At 37.9% G+C, this 18,587-nt stretch overlaps 1 protein-coding gene across 1 annotated transcript; it reads right to left on the bottom strand.

The window, feature by feature from the left end:
* Positions 1–15,841: 15,841 nt before the first annotated feature.
* Positions 15,842–16,935, bottom strand: LOC104105837 (GATA transcription factor 17-like). The gene is made up of 3 exons (XM_009614242.4): positions 16,738–16,935; positions 16,558–16,659; positions 15,842–16,446 (listed from the first exon to the last, which is right to left on the bottom strand). Exons 1-3 carry the CDS (start codon positions 16,753–16,755, stop codon positions 16,114–16,116), a joined length of 453 nt encoding a protein of 150 aa, XP_009612537.1. The 5' UTR covers positions 16,756–16,935; the 3' UTR covers positions 15,842–16,113.
* Positions 16,936–18,587: the final 1,652 nt, after the last annotated feature.

Below are 18,587 nucleotides of genomic sequence, written 5' to 3'. Positions count from 1 at the left end.
CTAAAAAGCATATTAAAAATCTTGTTAAGGTTATGTGCCAGTATTTTGGGACCTACAGAGGTCATATTGCTGGGAATTATTTGTTTTAAATAGAAAATTCATACTCAGTCATATTTATTTCATTGCATATCATATCTCAGTCTCTGTTGTAATTTATTGATACATTATATCATCATTTTCGGGTTGTTTTCATGATATTGTGAGCCCATGAGAGAGAGAGACTGGAGAGATTGATGAATGAGTGCGGCCGAGGGCTTGATTGATTCTGATATTGATACTATGGCACGTGAGTTGTCCGTGCGGTTATTAGCGCTTGGGCTGAAGGAGCCCCTCCGGAGTCTGTACACACCCCCAGTGAGCGTGGTTGATATTATTGAGGGATGGATCTTCCCTGGACATGGATCTTGTCCAAAATATATATATCTGGAGATGGATCTTCTCCACGGGCTGGATTGGCTCTACTCGGTACTGAGTGACTGATGATCAGTTTATGTGTATATTCCGGGATGGAGCTTACCTGGGCCGGATTAGCCATATACAGTACCGAGTAATTGGGCATGATGAGTGGAATGTGTGAGAAAGGGAGATTGAGTACTCTGAGAGTGTAAGTACATGAGTTCATCTATGAATGAGTTCAAACTTATTCATAGTTTTGGCAACTTCGGTAAACGATTTGGGTTTTCATTGATTTACTTGAAAGGCAAAACTATTTTCAAAAATCATGTTTTGTTGAGCATTTAATTGTTGAGTTACTTCTGATATTATTTGCTTTATTTTGTTTTGGACTAGTGGTTTTGGACTCGACCTTGGTAGAATCTCGTCACTACTTTCAACCTAAGGCTAGGTGTGTTACTTACTCCGTACATGGAGTCGGTTGTACTGATACTACACTTTTGCACAATGCATGCAGATGTTGGTTGTTATTGTTGCTGTGCTCGATGGTTGCGGGATTTGAAGATGTACCTGCATTCCTGTTGTATCTGCCTCTTGTTCATGGTAGCCTTAGATTTATAAAAGCTTTGTTTATGTACTATTCAAACAGACTAAGTATTATTTCATTTCCGTTTTGTATACTCGATTTTTAGAATCTCATGATTTATACTACCAGTTCTTGGGAATTGTATAAGATTAAGACCTTTATTTACTTAAATTGCTTAAATAATTATTATTGGAATGGGATAGTTGGTAATTGGCTTACCTAACGGGTTGGGTTAGGTGCCATCACGATTAGTTGGATTTTGGGTCGTGACAAGGTGGTATCAGAGCTCTAGGTTCATAGGTTCTACAAGTCATGAGCAAGTGTCTAGTAGAGTTTTGCAGATCGGTATGATGACGTCCATACCTATCTTCAAGAGGCTACATAGAATTTAAGATATATACTTCCCATCTTTCTTTATTTATCGTGCGAAATTGATTCAGCTTGAGACATAACTCTTTGAATTCCTTCCACGTATTCGTATGCGCACATGAGCGCTCGATATCAGCTATGCATCACCGGCTTGTGATTCTATGAACGAGGTTCGAGATGTGTATTATGTGTTTTGGTGATGGGCCAGTCTGGAGGATTTGAGGCCGGGTTTAGACCGCAGCTTAAGTTCGGTAGCTTCAGTTGTAACTTGTACAATTGGACTCATATGTCCGGTAATGACCCTACAGTGGAATTTGTGGCTCGATGAGCAGTGGAATGTCTTTGTGATGAGTATGATGTAACTGCGAGTCATGTTAAGACGATTTGAATATGACGAGAAGTGTTTCCTTGAAAAGTAAAGGAAGGCCATTGAGTGCTTGATTTTTGTTTTGATATGACGTACGGTCTCGAGTGTGAATATTTTGAAGGATCTTTCACGTTGTTAAGTTTTTGGAAAAACTAAATTCTCATGTCTTGTTAATAAGTTTGGACTTGGAAAGACTAAGTGATTTCGTAGTAATTGTGACTGCGAAAAGGGGTATAACAAGATACCAATTTGAGGCTAAGCAGGTGGGTTATCCCCTGCGGAGTAATCTACGTAGGTATGTTCCTTATATGTGAGTGGAGAGTTTCTTTTCCGCCAGCAGGGCCTATGCGTGGAGATTTGAATTTGAATCTGGCTGAGAAAGTTGATTTGAGTGTCAAGAGAATGATTGCGATCTTAGCGGATGATTGAGGTATTTTTATGGTTGGCGTTGTATGAGCTTGAGAAGGATTTTTGCTTTACGGACTACATTATTATGACAGTAACAGAGTATGGGTATTGTGAATTATGGAGTGTTTTAATCTATGGCTTTGAGCCAAGTGGGGGGGTCTGCCATCGACAATTTGATTTCATGGTTATGTGTTAAATTTTAATTTTTGGTCTGAGGCATACTTATGGGTTAGTTATGACTTGCAGAGGTGGAGTTTGAGAATGACTTCAGTAAGGAAATTTCTATATACGGGTTATGGCACTTTAGGAGTATAGGAAAATCGTGGGATGAGTGAGTTATTATTAGTGAATGATATAGTGCGCACGGAGTATGAATTTAATAGGTAGTGTTAAAGTGGAGTTACTTCTTCGAGTGTCATTGTACTAATGGGGCACGAGTCTTTTGGCCCTTTTGGACGGTGTAATTTGGATTTAAATAAAGTGGGTGACTCTCAAGAAAGTTCCAATAGGTTCGAGGTTTATATATAGCAATTGAGAATTTCACCGGACTTGTGTATGGATTCTACATTTTTGTATAAGAAAGGTAAGAAGAACAATTTCAAATTCACATGAGGTATTCTGAGAGTGAGTGTTACAGTTGTGGTATTTTTGAAGGTACTTAAGAAGAATACAGTTGCTTATGGGTCGTAAGGCATTGTGGTTCTATGCTAGGTTTGTGGGGTGAGCTGTGGCTAAAGATTGTGGCATTTTAGCAAGGAGAAGTAGCAATCCGAAGATAAATTCGGAAGAAACTCGAAGAAAATAAGATGACTGGGTAGTAGGTTGGATCAGTATGGTAATGGATATGATCGGTTCTTTGGGTGCTTATGATGTTGGGGTTTTCTACAGGTGCTTTGTGGCAATACACCTGGGTTTGGCGACCTACATGACCAGAGTTGATTTGGGGGTCCATTGGTAGGCCCAATTAAGATGTGTCATTCTGTTGATGTTGAACTTATTCGTGTTCTGAAATGATCTGTGAGCTACTCATTTATGCTATGAGGAGTTGTGATTCATTGGTTATGTGCATGATGGTGCGGTTCTATTTAAGCTTTATAGCAGAATTTGAGCGTATTTGGGTATTGCATGATCGACCGCATAATGGTTATGTTCTTTCAGGTTTTGTGTGGCATTTTTGTCATTTTCCTCTCCGTCATTATTGATTTTTGAGCAGGGTGACTCGAGGTATATGTTATGGACTAGCGCTTGGATGGGGTCACGCATTGCAGTGGAATTATGTTAAGGTATGAACCTTGTGTTAGAATCGGGTGATGGTTCTATGGTGTATGATGAATTTTCAGTGTTTCTTTGTGGCGGTACTTGTTAATCTGGTGGGGCAGTTCTCTCATTTGAGTCATTTTTCATGACTGGGTACATTTGAATTGTAGCTTATTGGTGCTCGGATTGCACGGGTTGTGGCTCTAAGTTATATTGGAGTGGTATGTCTTTGGAACAGTTATGTTTAGTAATATAAGGTCATTGGACCTGGAATGGGTACTATCAGGTTTAAGTTCGGTATATTCAGCAGCATATTATTGAAAGTCGGCTCAGAAAGTGATTACGGTTCTGGTTGGGGCGAGAGAGCTCCGTGACTTGGTAATGTGGTGAGTGGTCATGAAATTTCGCATGTTTCTTTTATTATCAACAATGTGCGAAGGTTTTGGGATAAGGTTTGGTTTGATATGGGTTTAATACTAGTAGGTGGTTGGTTTTGGAGTAGTCACTGCGATCAGGAATAGTGTTACGAGCATGCGAGTTGTGTAATATGTTAGGTGATTATGCCTGTGGTTATGGTGATGGTTATGGATTGATACAGCTTTTTCAAACTCATACATTGTGTAATGTAAGATTCGTGTCTTGAAAGAAATTCTAAAGGTTGGAAATTAAATTCCAAGGTTTATGGGCTAAAGTTAAATCAATGATTGCAGTGGTATTGTGTTGTCAAGCCTATATGGATTAGGGTGACGGAGGTTCATCCCCGGGTATGTGTGTGGTAAGATGGAACAGTGATTTGATGGCTTGGAAACAACTCTTGGCACGTTCGAGGACGAACGTATGTTTAAGTGGGGGAGAATATAACGACCCGGCTGGTCGTTTTGAGTATTACAACACCGCTTCCCCATTTACTATTCAAATTGTACTTTACAGTTGTTGTGTGAATTGCCGGGGTAATTGGTTTTGGTCCGGTGAGGTTTTGGAATGAATTGGAACACTTAGTTCCAAGGTTTAAAGCCTAAGTTAAAATAGTGACCGGATGTCGGTTTATGTGAAAACGACCCCGGAATGGAGTTTTGATGATTTTAATAGCTCCGTATGGTAATTTTGGACTTAGGAGCGTGTCCGGAAAATTATTTGGAGTTCCGTAGTGGAATTAGGCTTGAAATGCTGAAAGTTGAATTTTTGAAAGTTTGACCGGGGGGGTTCACTTTTTGATATCGGGGCCGGAATCTGATTCTGGAAATTAAAATAGGTTCGTAATGTGCAATGTGACTTGTGTGCAAACTTTGAAGTCATTCTGTATTGATTTGATGTGTTTCGGCACAAGATATAGAATTTGAAAGTTCAAAGTTTATAGATTTTGATTTGAGATGCGATTCGACATTTTGATGTTATTTGATGTGATTTGAGGCCTCGAGTAGGTCCGTGTTATGTTATGGAACATGTTGGTATATTTGGTTGAGGTCCCGAGGGGATTGGGTGTATTTTTGGATCATTGGTTGAGAGATTAACAAAGTTAAGAAATTTTGAAGTTTGGCCATGGTCAATATCGGGTCAAGAAGACCTCTTTTCAGTGTTTTGAGTGCGCGTGCAGGTCCGTAGCGTATTTTATGATTGAAATTCATATATGGTTTGTGTCCCGGAGGTTCCAAATGAGTTTTGGGGTGAGTTTTGAGCGAGTCCGGGCATTTCGGCACTCTAATATTATTCTGGCACTTTTGGGGGTGCGGACCGCACATTTTTTGGGTGGTGAGGCGAAGGAGGGACGCGGACCGCACATAAAAGTGTGTACCGCAGCAAAATTTTTGCGGCCGTGCTTGGAATTTCGCAGACCGCACAATTCTGTCTGTGGCCGCGCTCCAGGGAGTTCTGCAGATTCGTCGGTCCGACTTCGGAAGCCTATATCTTTTGATCTACAAAGAATTTTCTGATGATTCAAAAATAAAGGTTGTAGCCCTTCGTGTCTAGTTTCAAGAAAGGTAAAGAAGTCATCATTTATATATCTGTAAAGAAAGTTATGGCCAAACTACTAAAGCCTGGCAGTGCAGCCACCAAGAATTTCGCGGACCGCACCAGTTTTTCGCGACCGTAAGACCAGTGAGGCGCGGCCGCGCTCAAAATTTTGCGGACCGCGAAGTGGGATATAAGAGGTGCACTATATAAACGGGGTTTAGGGTATTATTTCACATTTTTTGACCTAGGGAGCTCGGTTTGTGGTGATTTTTCGTGGGTTTTTCAAGAAATTCATCGGGGTAAGTGATTCTAACTTGAATTTGGTTAATATACATGAATATATCAATGATTTCATCATATGATTAGTACTTTGAGGTGGAAATTTTGGGGAAATTGTAGAAACTTCATAAAATGAATTTTCGAGATTTGAACACCGATTCGGAGTCGTAATTGGATGGGTTGTCGATTTTATGAGTTTCATCGGATTTCGAGACGTGGGCCCCACGATTGAGTTTTAGGGCGTAAATTTTGGATTTTATGGAAAATATTAGTATTTTGATATGAAATTAATTCCTATAAATTGTGTGGACTGAATCAAATTAATTGTGGTAGATTCGAGCCACTCGGGAGTTGATACGCGCATAATGGGATTTCTGGAGCATTGTTTAGCCTGCTCGACATTGGATTCGGCTCGTTCGAGGTAAGTAACTCTTCTAATCTTGGAGCTGAGGGTATGAATCCTAAATATATGTATTTTCTGAATTGTTAGGAGGTGACGCACATGCTAGATGACGGGCGTGTGGGCGTGCACTATAGAAATTGTGATATAATTGTTTCTGTGGAATTTTGTAGTTAAATAATCTTGAAATTTCTATGCTGTTTTATGTGTTAAAGAAATTGAGCTGAAAAGCATATTAAAAATCATATTAAGGTTATATGCCAGTATTTTGGGACCCACAGAGGTCATATTACTGTGAATTATTTGTTTTAAATTGAAAATTCATACTAGTCATATTCATTTCATTGCATATCATATCTCAGTCTCTGTTGTAATTTATTGATACATTATATCATCATTTTCGGGTTGTTTTCATGACATTGTGAGCCCATGAGAGAGAGAGACTGGAGAGATTGATGAATGAGTGAGGCCGAGGGCTTGATTTATTCTGATATTGATACTATGGCACGTGAGTTGTCCGTGCGGTTATTAGCGCTTGGGCTGAAGGAGCCCCTCCGGAGTCTGTACACACCCCCAGTGAGCGTGGTTGATATTATTGAGGGATGGATCTTCCCTGGACATGGATCTTGTCCGAAATATATATATATGGAGATGGATCTTTTCCACGGGCTGGATTGGCTCTACTCGGTACTGAGTGACTGATGATCAGTTTATGTGTATATTCCGGGATGGATCTTACCTGGGCCGGATTAGCCATATACAGTACTGAGTGATTGGGCATGATGAGTGGAATGTGTGAGAAAGAAAGATTGAGTACTCTGAGAGTGTGAGTACATGAATTCATCTCTAAGGTATATTGCATTGACATGCACACGTGACATACAGGCATAGAGATGTATTTTTCTCATGTTGTACGTTATCACATTAATCATGATTTCTCACATATGTTGACATATGGGCATAGTGATGTATTTGTTTTTCACTGGTTATTTGGAAAGAAAATGAAACATCTTATTTATTATTGAAAGGATTTTGGGAAAATTATTGTTTTTAAAACTTATTCATAGTTTTGGCAACTTCGGTAAACGATTTGGGTTTTCATTTATGTACTTAAAAGGCAGAACTATTTTCAAAAAGCATGTTTTGTTGAGCATTTGATCGTTGAGTTACTTTTGGTATTATTTGCTTTATGTTATTTTGAACTAGTGGTTTTGGACTCGACCTTGGTAGAAGTTAGTCACTACTTTCAACCTAAGGCTAGGTTTTGTTACTTACTCAGTACATGGGGTCGGTTGTACTGATACTACACTTCTGCACATTGCATGCAGATGTTGGCTGTTGTTGTTGCTTTGCTCGATGGTTGCGGGATTTGAAGATGTACCTGCATTCCTGTAGTAGCTGCCTCTTGTTCATGGTAGCCTTAGATTTATAAAAGCTCTGTTTATGTACTATTCAAACAAACTATATATTATTTCATTTCCGTTTTGTATACTCTATTCTTAGAAGCTCATGATTTGTACTACCAGTTCTTGGGGATTGTATAAGATTAAGACCTTTATTTACTTTAATTGCTTTAATAATTATTATTGGAATGAGATAGTTGGTAATTGACTTACCTAATGGGTTAGGTTATCTCGACTAGTGGAATTTTGGGTCGTGACACTTGCATACTTCCGGAGATGACTCATGAACCAAGATCTCACGACACCCTTTTAAGATGTTCATTCGCATCGCCCTGGTTAGGCGCGCTTTATCAGCAAAAAGCATGCCCTTTGACAGCATCGTTGCTCTAGATTCATCCCACATTGTTGTCCGAATTTTGTCAAGATCCCTTGTGAGGGCATCAACATCCAGCATACTTGGCAACTGATCAAGGTAGGGAACATCCCTTGTATGAAACGGTACATGGGACTCATACACTCTTAGTCTAACGGGAGGTGGAGCGTGCTCCCTCGTCAAATCAGATTCATCATTCTCGTCCTCATCACTGTCACCCTCATCAGGGAATGGTGTGTCATCTCCAGACTCGTCAGCACTGTTGTCATAATCTCTATCATCTTACTAACTCTGCGCATCTGCCAGATCCCGATTAAAGATGTCGTCTTCGGGCAATTGAGTAAGAACATGACCTTCAAGTTGCTCGTTTTCACTGCACAACTAATAAAATAATGAGTTTCTCAAATTCATCCAAACTTTACATATAAACTTTATCACTTCACTTACAAAGCATAATTTGTTCATATCCCATGATGCACATTATCCTGTTGGTGATGACTCCCGGATGGACCACCATGATACATCACACCAAAACTAGGCATATTCTAACTGTTTGTTGGTTCATAACTTGTAAAATTTATATCTGGTTGGTACCCCCTGTGGAATATATGAGTGTTAATACAAATTCAATATATAAAAATAAACATCGTAACCCAAAGGAAAATTGTAGTTTACCATTCGGCTTGTGGATTATGTAAACTTGGGGATAAATTATGTCCTCACTCCTCATTCGCCCGTGGAGATAAGTTTAGATCAGGTCAAACTCTTTCACCCGGAACCTGTTCGGCTAAAACTTCTCTAAAATAATCACCCGATGATTTAGGATATCTCTACTTTGCGGAACCTCATTATTGCGAACATCTTCAGCCTTGACGTACATTTTCAACATTTTTATCACAAGAAGTTCCCGGTGTTCATTCGCAGTACTCAAAAAATCTATCAGAGTTTCATCGTTTTCGATGTTAAATTCGGTATAACAAGCAACCCCTTGCGGAGTAATAGAATACGGATATCTTCCGGTTACTTTAATATTCATCGAACATTTGCTCACACTAATATTTTTTCATGGTAGCCTTAGATTTATAAAAGCTTTGTTTATGTACTATTCAAACAGACTATGTATTATTTCATTTCCGTTTTGTATACTCTATTCTTAGAAGCTCATGATTTGTACTACCAGTTCTTGGAGATTGTATAAGATTAAGACCTTTATTTACTTAAATTGCTTTAATAATTATTATTGGAATGGGATAGTTGGTAATTGGCTTACCTAACGGGTTGGGTTAGGTGCCATCACGACTAGTTGGATTTTGGGTCGTGACAAGGTGGTATCAGAGCTCTAGGTTCATAGGTTCTACAAGTCATGAGCAAGTGTCTAGTAGAGTCTTGCAGATCGGTATGATGACGTCCATACTTATCTTCGAGAGGCTACAGGGCATTTAAGATATATACTTCCCATCTTTCTTTCTTTATCGTGCGAAATTGATTTAGCTTGAGACATAACTTTTTGAATTCCTTCCACGTATTCGTATGCGCACATGAGCACTTGGTATCAGCTATGCATCACCGGCTTGTGATTCTATGAACGAGGTTTGAGATGTGTTTTATGTGTTTTGGTGATGGGCCAGTCTGGAGGATTTGAGTCCAGGTTTAGACCGCAGCTTAAGTTCGGTAGCTTCAGTTGTAACTTGTACAATTGGACTCATATGTCCGGTAATGACCCTACAGTGGAATTTGTGGCTCGATGAGCGGTGGAATGTCTTTGTGATGAGTATGATGTAACTGCGGGGCGTGTTAAGACGATTTGAATATGACGAGAAGTATTTCCTTGAAATGTAAAGGAAGGCCATTTAGTGCTTGATTTTCGTTTTGATGTGACGTACGGTCTCGAGTGTGAATGTTTTGAAGTATCTTTAACGTTGTTAAGTTTTTGGACAAACTAAATTCTCATGTCTTGTTAATAAGTTTGGACTTGGAAAGACTAAATGATTTCGTAGTAATTGTGACTGCGAAAAGGGGTATAACAAGATACCAATTTGAGGCTAAGCAAGTGGGTTATCCCCTGCGGAGTAATCTATATAGGTATGTTCCTTATATGTGAGTGGAGAGTTTCTTTTCCGCTAGCAGGGCGTATGCGTGGAGATTTGAATTTGAATCTGGCTGAGAAAGTTGACTTGAGTGTCAAGAGAATGATTGCGAGCTTAGCGGATGATTGAGGTATTTTTATGATTGTCGTTGTATGAGCTTGAGAAGAATTTTTGTTGTACGGACTATGTTATTATGACAGTAACAGAGTATGGGTATTGTGAATTATGGAGTGTTTTAATCTATGGCTTTGAGCCAAATGGGGGGGTCTGCCATCGATAATTTGATTTCATGGTTATGTGTTAAATTTTAATTTTTGGTCTGAGGCATACTTGTGGGTTAGTTATGACTTGCAGAGGTGGAGTTCGAGAATGACTTCAGTAAGAAAATTTCTATATACAGGTTATGGCACTTTAGGAGTATAGGAAAATCGTGGGATGAGTGAGTAGTTATTAGTGAATGATGTAGTGCGCACGGAGTATGAATTTAATAGGTAGTGTTAAAGTGGAGTTACTTCTTCGATTGTTGTTGTGCTAATGGGGCACGTGTCTTTTGGCCCTTTTGGGCGGTGTAATTTGTATTTGAACAAAGTGGGTGACTCTCAAAAAAATTCTAATAGGTTCGAGGTTTATATATAGCAATTGAGAATTTCACCGGACTTGTGTATGGATTCTACATTTTTGTATAAGAAAGGTAAGAAGAACAATTTCAAATTCACATGAGGTATTCTTAGAGTGAGTGTTATAGTTGTGGTATTTTTGAAAGTACTTAAGAAGAATATAGTTGCTTATGGGTCGTAGGGCGTTATGGTTCCATTCTAAGTTTGTGGGGTGAGCTGTGGCTAAAGATCGTGGCATTTTAGCAAGGAGAAGTAGCAATCCGAAGATAAATTCAGAAGAAACTCGAAGAAAATAAGACGACTGGGTAGTAGGTTGGATCAGTATGGTAATGGATATGATCGGTTCTTTGGGTGCTTATGATGTTGGGGTTTTCTACAGGTGCTTTGTGGCAATACACCTGGGTTTGGCGACCTACATGACCAGAGTTGATTTGGGGGTCCATTGATAGGCCCAATTAAGATGTGTCATTCTGTTGATGTTGAACTTATTCGTGTTCTGAAATAATCTGTGAGCTACTCATTTATGCTATGAGGAGTTGTGATTCATTGGTTATGTGCACAGATGGTGCGGTTCTATTTAAGCTTTATAGCGGAATTTGAGCGTATTTGGGTATTGCATGATCGACCGCGTAATGGTTATGTTCTTTCAAGTTTTATTTGGCATTTTTGTCATTTGCCTCTCCGTCATTATTGATTTTTGAGCAGGGTGACTCGAGGTATATGTTATGGACTAGTGTTTGGATGGGGTCACGCATTGCAGCGAAGTTATATTAAGGTATGAACCTTGTGTTAGAATCGGGTGATGGTTCTATGGTGTATGATGAATTTTCAGCATTTCGTTGTGGCAGTACTTGTTAATCTGGCGGGGCAGTTCTCTCATTTGAGTCATTTTTCATGACTGGGTACATTTGAATTGTTGTTTATTGGTGCACGGATTGCACGGGTTGTGGCTCTGAGTTATATTGGTATGGTATGTCTGTGGAACAGTTATGTTTAGTAATATAAGGTCAGTGGACCTGGAATGGGTATTATCAGGTTTAATTTTGGTATATTCGGGAGTATAATATTAAAAGTCGACTCAGAAAGTGATTACGATTCTAGTTGGGGCGAGAGAGCTCCGTGACTTGTTGATCTGGTGAGTGGTCATAAAATTTTGCGTGTTTCTTTTATTATCAACAGTGTGTGCATAATAGAATTTCTGAAGCATTGTTTAGCTTGCTCGACATTGGATTCGGCTCGTTCGTGGTAAGTAACTCTTCTAATCTTGGAGCTGAGGGTATGAACCCTAAATATATGTATTTTATGAATTGTTGGGAAGTGACGCACATGCTAGATGACGGGCGTGTGGGCATGCACTATAGAAATTGTGATATAATTGTTTTTGTGGAATTTTATAGTTAAATAATCTTGGCATTTTCCATGCGGTTTTATGTGTTAAAGAAATTGAGCTGAAAAGTATACTAAAAATCATGTTAAGTTTAGGTGCCAGTATTTTGGGACCCACAGAGGTCATATTGTTATGAATTATTTGTTTTAAATTGAAAATTCATACTTAGTCATATTTATTTCATTGCATATCATATCTCAGTCTCTGTTGTTATTTATTGATACATTATATCATCATTTTCGTGTTGTTTTCATGACATTGTGAGCCCATGAGATAGAGAGACTGGTGAGATTGATGAATGAGTGAGGCCGAGGGCCTGATTGATTCTGATATTGATACTATGGCGCGTGAGTTTTCTGTGCGGTTATTAGCGCTTGGACTGAAGGAGCCCCTCCGGAGTCTGTACACACCCCTAGTGAGCGCGGTTGATATTATTGAGGGATGGATCTTCCCTGGACATGGATCTTGTCCGAAGTATATATATCTGGAGATGGATATTTTCCACGGGCTGGATTAACTCTACTCGGTACTGAGTGACTGATGATCAGTTGATGTGTATATTCTGGGATGGATCTTCCCTGGGCCGGATTGGCCATATACAGTACCGAGTGATTGGGCATGATGAGTGGAATGTGTGAGAAAGGAAGATTGAGTCGTCTGAGAGTGTGAGTACATGAGTTCATCTCTTAGGTATATTGCATTGACATGCACACGTGACATACATGCATAGAGATATATTTTTCTCATGTTGTATGGTATCACATCATTCATGATTTCTCACACATGTTGACATATGGGTATAGTGATGCATTTGTTTTTCACTGGTTATTTGGAAAGAAAATGAAATATCTTATTTATTATTGAAAGGATTTTGGGAAAATTATTGTTTTTCAAACTTATTCATAGTTTTGGCAACTTCGATAAACGATTTGGGTTTTCATTGATGTACTTGAAAGGCAGAACTATTTTTAGAAATCATGTTTTGTGTAGCATTTGATCGTTGAGTTACTTCTGGTATTATTTGCTTTATGTTATTTTGGACTAGTGATTTTGGACCCGACCTTGGTAGAAGCTAGTCACTACTTCCAATTTAAGGCTAGGTTTGTTACTTACTCAGTACATGGGGTCAGTTGTACTGCTACTACACTTCTGCACATTGCGTGCAGATGTTGGCTGTTGTTGTTATTGTGCTCGATGGTTGCGGGATTTGAAGATGTACATGTGTTCCAGTTGTAGCTGTCTCTTGTTCATGGTAGCCTTAGATTTATAAAAGCTCTGTTTATGTACTATTCAAACAGACTATGTATTATTTCATTTCCGTTTTGTATACTCTATTCTTAGAAGCTCATGATTTGTACTACTAGTTCTTGGGGATTGAATAAGATTAAGAACTTTATTTACTTAAATTGCTTTAATAATTATTATTGAAATGAGATAGCTGGTAATTGGCTTACCTAACGGGTTGGGTTAGGTGCCATCACGACTAGTTAGATTTTGGGTCGTGACACTTGTATACTTCCGGAGATGACTCATGAACCACGATCTCATGACACTCTTTTATGATGTTCATTCGCACCGCCCTGCTTAGGCGCGCTTTATCAGCAAAAAATATGCCCTTTGGTGATGACTCACGGTTGCTCTAGATTCATCCCACATTGTTGTCCGAATTTTGTCAAGATCCCTTGTGAGGGCATCAACATCCGGCATACTTGTAAACTGATCAAGGTAGGGAACATCCCTTGAATGAAACGGCACATGGGACTTGTACACTCATGGTCTAACGGGAGGTGGAGCGTGCTCCCTCGTCAAATCAGGTTCATCATTTTCGTCCTCATCACTGTCACCCTCATCAGGAAATGGTGTGTCATCTCCAGACTCGTCAGCACTATTGTCATAATCACTATCATCTTCCTAACTCTGCGCATCTTCCAGATCCCGATTAAATATGTCGTCTTTGGGCAATTGAGTAAGGACATGACCTTCAAGTTGCTCGTTTTCACTGCACAACCAATAAAATAATGAGTTTCTCAAATTCATCCAAACTTTACATATAAACTTTATCACTTCACTTACAAAGCATAATGTGTTCATATCCCATGATGCACATTATCCTGTTGGTGATGACTCCCGGATGGACTACCATGATCCATCACACCAAAACTAGGCATATTCTAACTGTCTCTTGGTTCATAACTTATAAAATTCATATCTGGATGGTACCCCGTGTAGAATATATGAGTGTTAATATAAATTCAATACATAAAAATAAACATCGTAACACAAAGAAAAATTGTAATTTACCACTCGGCTTGTGGATTATATAAACTTGGGGATAAATTATGTCCTTACTCCTCATTCGCCCGTGGAGATAAGTTTAGATCAGGTCAAACTCTTTCACCCGGAACCTGTTCGGCTAAAACTTCTCCAAAATAATCACCCGATGATTTAGGGATATCTCTACTTTGCGGAACCTCATTATTGCGAACGTCTTCAGCCTTGACGTACATTTCCAACATTTTTATCACAAAAAGTTCCCGGTGTTCATTCGCAGTCCTCAAAAAATCTATCAGAGTTTCATCATTTTCGATGTTAAACTCGGCATAACAAGCAACCCCTTGCGGAGTAACAGAATACGGATATCTTCCGGTTACTTTAATATTCACCGAACGTTTGCTCACACTCATTTTTTTTACATAACAACGATACCAATCTATCGTACCCCATTGTAAGTGGCAACTTAATATGACACTGTGGAGAACAACTATAGCGTATTGAGTTATTATCTGCCACAACCTCACCCCCTCCCCCTCCCCAATATAATGAAACTCTAATTTTTCGCTTTTCGAACATTATGACAAAATACAAAATAACTTAACGAACAAATATTTCGGAAGACTTGAAGGATCCTGACTGGATTTTTATCAAATTCTGAAACTCCTTAAATAAGAAAAACAAACCAGTCTGGGGTACAATTATTTGATGTATAGCGCATGCATAATAGGCGCTATACCCATATAAATTATTAGTGGGTCAGTTAAGTGCAGATAAATTATTGGTGGGGCCACATTTTATATATAGCGCGGTTATTCACCGCGCTATATTTTAACGGACAAAACTGTCGTTAAGGTATAGCGCGATGAATAACCGCGCTATATATAAAATGGTGCCCAATTTTTTTTTTAAACCTATTTGCGTCGCTTGAGTCCAAAAGAACCACACTTTGGTTCGGACTCTTTCTTTTGAAGGCTCTGATTATTTATCCATATATTCAAAGGATGGTATTTTGATTTATTTTTTAAAATACTCAAATTTGACACAGTCAGCATTTACCGTTAAGGATAAGACTAGATATTTCTCCAGATTGAAGGTTCTTTGTAATTCTGTTGTTGAACTAAAGGAGAGCTACAAAAAAATTGAACCAAGACCAGATGTATATTAAGCAATAATTTTAGTACTATTATAATTATAAATTTATCTGTTCGAATAACACAATGCAATTATGTGAGTGTTCATTGGCAGACCTCTTCTCTCCCACATTTATTTCACAAAGCTCTGGTAGAGAATTTCTTTAACATCAGATTGCCTTTTAATTGAATGTTGCCTTAGACAAGTTTATAGTTCACAATCAGATGTAAGTTGTATGTACTATATATTGGCAATTTCCTTTTCTAGTTTGAAGGAAAATTTAGGACTTAAATACTACTGTAGTAGTTAAAAAGAGACACTCACTTTTTCTCTCCTACAAGTTACAATTAATGAATTAGCATAAAACAGAACGACAAAAGTTGAAATTAAACTCAGTGTCTTGAACATCAATTGAACAAAACATGAAATTGGCAAAAAACTTTTGAGGTTCTTCATCAACTTTATAAGACAAACATAATTCACAATTGCAGAATATCAAATGATAATCCAATTTTGGGCAGCAAACAGAGAGAGAGACAATAAAGTGCAAAACTAAAAAAAAAAAAAAAAAAAAAGCATATTCGATCATCAGCACCATCATATATGTACAATTTCACTTTCTTCCTTTCCTTTTCCTAAGCTACCAAAATCAAGCCATATCTTTAAAAGGCTCTAAAACCAGATCCTTTTTTCTGTTAACCCAATCTGGAATATTTTTATGGTACCCCTAAAAGCTTTGACTAAGCTTAAAAACAAGGGTTTATCTACTTTAATAAGCAAAAAAAAGAGGTTAGGGTTTAGTAATTAGTACTGACTACAGGTGCTGACTTTAGGCAAAAACAGAGCCACAAGACAGAGCCATCAAAAGAAGAGCAGCTCTTTCAACTTCACCAAACTTCCTATGATTTCTTGGCTTCTTCTTCATTGAAGATCTCTGTCTCTGTAATATCACCACCTCTTTCCCTAACATCATAAATCTCACTTTCAATCCTTTGCTTAGCTTCCCATCTTTTCCAATTTTATCCTTTTGGCTGTGAGCTAGTTTGTCCGTACTACTGTTAGAAATGTCTCTCTCTTTCTTCTTCTTCTCTGGGTCTTTGCCAAATCCAGATGGGGTACCCTTTTTCTTCCTATATTTGATCCCACAAGCATTGCACAGTGACTGCAATAAAGTGATTAATAATGCGAATTAGCAACTGATCAACTGATATGGAACAAAGCCCAGATTAGAAATCGATGATTATGACCCGAAAAATGGGTGTAATTAACTTACCTTAGGCCCATAAGGACCAACTCTCCACAAGGGTGTCTTTGTAGTTTTGCAATCAGTGCAAGATTTAGTACTCTCAGTTGTCTCATTAGCCAAAGAATCTCCCTGTATAAGTAACAATTTATAAGAAGCAAAACCACAATGCTGGCAAATTGAAGTATAAATAGGGTCTACTAAATTTACCTTTTGTATTGGATCCATGAACTAATGAAGAAAGATTGACCGACAGAGGACGTAGTTGAAGTGAAGAAAATGCAAAAAATTGGAGAAAACAACCAAAAAAAGTGATAATGCGGGGAGTAAAGGAGGATCAGAGGGAAGGTGGTGGGAGAAGCAGGGGTGTGGGGGTGAAGGGGCTGATGTAATGATGGGTCTGAGCTCGATATTATAGAAGGACAGACATCAAAAGAAAGTGATTCAACCCTAATTTTTCGATGTCAAATGACAGAAATGGCCTTCAATTTTGCGTTTTGACGGCACAAAGACCTGCCAAATTAAGTGTTAACTCTACCACGTGTCGACCTGCATGCACTAGACCTCTGGTTTTTGAGGAGATGTAAGTGAAGTAATTGACAAGAAAAGATAATACATTGTGGTAACAAAGGAAGCAACAAAAGATGATGGAAAGTTCTGTAATATACACAAATATTAATGAGAAAATAGTCTAACTGGAGTAGTCAAAGGGAATGTTCGGATTCCACCAAGTTTAAGGAGCTACCTAGCCTTTTCTTCAAGACTCCAACAAAAGAATACAAGCCATGCTCCTTAATTGAATACAATTATTTTAGCGTTTAATTAGAGTTTTTGAGTATAAATTCTGGAAATGAGAAGAATTTTGGTAGAAAACACTTTGACTTTTAAAGGACCTTACGAATCTGAATCATATACAAGTGCGGAATGTGCGGATTATTTACTTGTAAATATCAAAAAATGTACAGTAAATAATTGAAAATAATAATAAATGTGTTACAATCCTCTCGATCTCGCTATCTGAATTCTAAAAAAGGTCCATGCTCAATCAATTCCTCCATTGAATCCATAGACCCACGGAAGGAGTTGCCACTGACACGAAAAAGACTAATACGGTTGCTGAAAAATTTCTTAACAAATTAAGTATACAGTCAAACGGATTACATTAAATGAAATGGAAGGAATACTATTCTACTTCTTTAGCAATAAAAATAGAAAAAAAGAACAATCTTTCTTTCATCCAAACACCAAGAATCAATCTAGAGTTAAGTATATAAATTTAAGTATGATCGATCATAGAAATTGGTGACTTCTCTAACATAGATATCTATGACTGTTATCAGGTAAACGGATATATGCCCAATGTATCTTCCATTGAAGATGATACAACATGGAACTATTAGAAAGAAAATTGGGGTTCTAACATAAAAAGTTAATTCACATTTTCTAGAAAAGGTTATTACTATTAATATATACTGATAATTAAGATAAGAATAGAACTTAATATCTTATGATTCGACTAAAGAAAATTGTTCAGATGGTTAGCACCCCACTTACAATCTCAAAGTGGGTTTGAGCCACCAAAGGAGTAATAGCTTCAATAAAAGGGATTAAAAGGGTGGGGAATCAAAACAAGAAGAAAATAATACCTTATGATTCTGTTTTGATTATAGAAAATGGAAAGATTAATCGCCTTTAAGAAATTAAAGGTGAAAATATGCTTGTGCTGAGGCATTCTTTTACCTTAGGAGCAACTATATTTTTCTCTATCCTTTTTCTTTTGGTTCAAACTATATTTTCTTTATGGAATAAACTATTCAAACAATATATTGAAAACAATCCAATAATCATTATATTTTAATAGAGTTCAACTTATAATCACTTATAGTAGCCACAGAAAAAATATCTACGCTATCTGATCACATGATGTAAAATAGAATGTTATTATTCATAAAAATGTGAGATTATTGACGTGAAAGATAACGTTAATATATGCTATAATAAATTAAATATATTGACTGTATAAAATTTCACGGTATATATAAAGTTAGATTCATCAAATA

This window comes from Nicotiana tomentosiformis, chromosome 1, assembly GCF_000390325.3.
Source record: "Nicotiana tomentosiformis chromosome 1, ASM39032v3, whole genome shotgun sequence".
In the NCBI taxonomy this organism is placed as follows: domain Eukaryota; kingdom Viridiplantae; phylum Streptophyta; class Magnoliopsida; order Solanales; family Solanaceae; genus Nicotiana; species Nicotiana tomentosiformis.
This window is presented reverse-complemented; position numbering and strand designations above follow the sequence as displayed.